The sequence below is a fragment of the Micropterus dolomieu genome, linkage group LG06, assembly GCF_021292245.1.
Source record: "Micropterus dolomieu isolate WLL.071019.BEF.003 ecotype Adirondacks linkage group LG06, ASM2129224v1, whole genome shotgun sequence".
Taxonomy (NCBI): domain Eukaryota; kingdom Metazoa; phylum Chordata; class Actinopteri; order Centrarchiformes; family Centrarchidae; genus Micropterus; species Micropterus dolomieu.
Genome location: NC_060155.1, coordinates 28,763,173 through 28,766,896, shown reverse-complemented (window position 1 = coordinate 28,766,896; position 3,724 = coordinate 28,763,173). Strand labels below are relative to the sequence as shown.

General features: G+C 41.7%; 1 protein-coding gene across 1 annotated transcript in view; it reads right to left on the bottom strand.

Annotated features, from left to right (window-relative positions):
- The window catches only part of LOC123972545 (immunoglobulin lambda-1 light chain-like), a 6,993-nt gene extending 3,295 nt beyond the window's left edge, over window positions 1-3,698 (bottom strand). The window contains exons 1-3 of the mRNA XM_046052069.1: window positions 1,933-3,698; window positions 1,514-1,840; window positions 714-727 (exon numbers count right to left, since the gene is read on the bottom strand). Of these exons, the coding sequence (XP_045908025.1) occupies window positions 714-727; window positions 1,514-1,840; window positions 1,933-1,975 (384 nt within the window). The 5' untranslated portion in view covers window positions 1,976-3,698. The remainder of the gene's footprint in view (window positions 1-713; window positions 728-1,513; window positions 1,841-1,932) is intronic.
- Window positions 3,699-3,724: the final 26 nt, after the last annotated feature.

Genomic DNA, 3,724 nt, shown 5'->3' with positions numbered 1-3,724 from the left:
TAACACGTCCTCACAGGCGCAGCTGTAGGGTTAGCCTGTTGACATGCATACAATTATGGTTTTTGGCACACACCCCTGTGATGGTTAGGGTCTGAGTGAGGGGCTTCGGGGTGCTGTCAATGCCTTTATCAGTAAAGGTAACGTAGTTAGCTAGCACTAACAGCAGCTAACAATAGCTAATCCTAGCAAGCTAACATTACAATAAATGTTTGTGCTAACACTAGCTAAGGCTACAGGAAACACTACAAAGAGCTACACTTAATAAATCCTAGAAAAAAACATTTAAAAAAAATGAATGCCAATGCTAGCGCTAATGACAAACATGTTTTCTTCTTTATTTAACCCTTATTTATTCAGGGAGCTAAGAGCAACCTCTCATTTGCAGAAAATCCCTGATCACAATCACACCTAGTAGCTGCCCAGTACAGTGGCCACTGAGCAGCTCCACTGGAGCAGAATGGGCCTTGCTCAAGGGCATTTCAGTGGTGGTAAATTTCTTTCCACACCCAGATTTATCCTGCCGGTCCAGGGATTGAACCGTCGGCCTCCCAGTCACAAGTTTGCTTCTCTAACCTTTGGGCCACCACTGTCTTTTGTTTCATCCAGGATCTGAATGCCAGTCTCTTGGGTGAAAGTCACCTAATCATCAAGCCATCCACCTAACCCACAACCACCAAAGTAGGAATTTTGTGGTATTTTTATTTACTTCCTACTCCTGGTGTTTTCCCTGGAATTTTACAGGCACTTAGTCACACGGCCGCAAGAGGTCGCTCATAACATAACATTCGGTTGTTTTAAGTCCTTTAACCATCCACCAGTGTTGTCGTTTTCTGGTGAGGACGGGCTGATTTATGGGTCATAATAAAGTGCTGCAACTTATATTGTTGCTTTTCTGGTAAGGACAGTCTCCCTAAAACACTCCTGACGTGCATACTCGGAATGCAAATACGTTTCCATGACACCACTTTCCTCCTGATGTCGTTGAATGACCACAAACATGTGTCATATAAGAATTGGAAATTTAGACACACACGCAATATCAGGTGTTTGCTTTCCATGCTTCGCTGGATGCCCCTTTCTTTTGGCCATGCAGGTCTAAGTGCGCAGTGGCCTGCGCGCAAGCTCGACAAGCAGTTTACTGAGTGTGCACTTCGGTCGACGCAACAGCAAACGGTCCTTGAAAAAATTGTATCCTTGTATAACGGGAAGATTTGCATTGTGAAGGAGCAGGTCGAAGCAGAGCATTGTTGCCTTCGGCTTGCGACTCTGGCTGAGATGTGTGGTGTAATGGTACAGGGATGTTGTAATATTATTTTGTTATTAGAAAAAGTAATGTGATTTTGCTACCTGTAAAAGCAATAGAAGTAAATCCCTCAGCTCAGTATGTTTGCAACTCTGGCTGAGATGGAGGTGAAATATGTGAACCTGGGCTGTGGTTTACTGCTCTCTTCCTGTCACAAACACTGTTTGACATCTGCTGGTTTTTGTTCAGGCTGCACGGATCATTTCTCACTGTGGGCAACACTTTTCCAACAGATGCAGTAGTAGGTGGCTGAATGGAGGAGTGTAATACTCGAGATCATCAAGTCGCAGCCGTACTCTTTTCTCAACGCAGAGAAATCTTTTTGCTGAGGATGATTGTAGCGGGAATTAAATTTCCCATCTGTCAGATCGATACGTAGAATCACTGTGAATGGGCCTGTTTTTGTCTTCTGGTACCAGTAGACATGTTTTTTATCACACCCGTCAGTTCCTCCACAGCTGATGGAAACCATTTCACCAACTCTCCTGGTCTGCGACAACTGGTCTTGAATCAGCTCTTCTGCCATGGCAACCAGCGCTGTAGAGACACAGACAGATAGATGAAGGTCAGTGTGACAGTGTTTGTTCCAGGTGGAGTTTGCTGGCTCCTGATTGGCTGGAAACACTCACCTGAACACAGATAGCACAGAGCAGCAGCTGGGAGGAAAAGCATTGTGTGCAGTGGTGTTTCCTCTGGTGAACCTGGGGAGAAGTGGCGCTCTGATGCAGCTGAGGCCAAACAAGGACGAGCTGTGAGATCAGACGAGGGCCGCGTGGTTTCTAACGGGTCCTCAGACCTCCCATCAGCCCCTTTGGTGGACAGATAAGGCAGCTGTCTGACAATAGCTCCATTTCACAGCAGACATTTTCACTTGTAAGAAAAGCAAAGGTGTTACCAGTAACATGAATCATGGATCAGTTCTAGTCATTTGTCCCAGAGAGCAATGTTGGTGTGACAGTGAGCCGACAAGAACAACACCAGGACCCTGAAACTGAAGCAGCTAAATGGAATTCAGCCCTATTTGATTTATTTTATGTACACCTGTGACATGTCAAAATGTCTTCTGTAGGAAAAACGCCTGTTACTGATAATCAGGATTTTGTGCACAGTTAAACTACTTTTATTACAATCTGATTTCTTTATCAAATGTTTCTGATATAATTACATATTTTAAAGCAGTTTAAAGCGAGTGTACAATCTGAATAATTTAGTTTTGCTACGATCTGAATGCTTGAACTGAAGTTTTCTTTGAACTCTCTTTGATACGTCACTGCTTTGGTCAAATTAATAAAAAGTATTATGAAGTTAGCGCTCAGTTTCTGTTATATCCCCTTGTTCTTGTTTCTTTTTCTGCCTCGATGCAGCTTGCTGTGCTCTTTTGTTGTTGTTTTCCTGAGGTATGTTTTGCACTTTATTGACCTGATATGTACGTATGTTTTTTTCCTTTTTGTAAAACCAGTGAAAAGAAAATTACAAAGAAGTCTTATGAAGTAATTTTATGCAGCAGCTTATTTGCTTAAACACTTTTTGAAAATGTTTTTCATTTTTAACACTGTCGAACCAAACCAGACAAATGTCCGTCTGTTCTGTCACGATACATTTAAAATTAATAAGTGATGTTTGTTAATAACTTTGATCACATGAATAATGCCCACATATTCCTCTTTAAGGTGTTAGAAAGGCGTCACATCAATAAAATAAGCTCCTGCACCACGGCTGTGTGATGGATTTCAAACTACATCATGTGGCTGATTTCTGTTTGCTGGTTCTGACCCATCACAGAGAAACACCTCCACCCTGTGGTGAATCAGAGGAAGTGCAGAGGAGTCCAGATGATGATGCTCTTACCTCTTATTTTACTGGCAAAATAAATACACGTTGACATGTAGTCTAGACATCTCATAGCTGCTCAGCTAGAGGCAGAGCCACGGACATTGTACATTGTAGATTTAATACCTACGGCAGCATCGGATTGGAAAGCTCAAGCCAAACTCAAGGTTAAGATAAAAACAAGCCCGTCAGATCGCTGTTTTAATCGTGCATGAGGTGGATGGTTGTTTAATACTAATTACAGGAAGTTTTTTGGAGTATCTTTAATAACATAATAATGTGTGGCTCCTTCTGAGGGGACCCCAGGTGTATGTGCATATATCTGGTTTATGTATGTATTTGTTTTTATTTTTGGATAATTTTAACAGGATGTGTTAGGTTTTTTTTATTTATTTTAGTTTGCCTTGCCATCCTTATCAGACTACAATGAGGACCACGATGGAAATACGGTTTTAAGTTTCTTGTTTTATCTTCAGCAGTTCTGGTGAATGTATTTTGTCACTGTGGATGACATTTTTATTGAGTCACTGTCAGATAATAAAAAATAAAATCAAACCACCACTTATAAAAGCTCAGACTGATACGTAATCA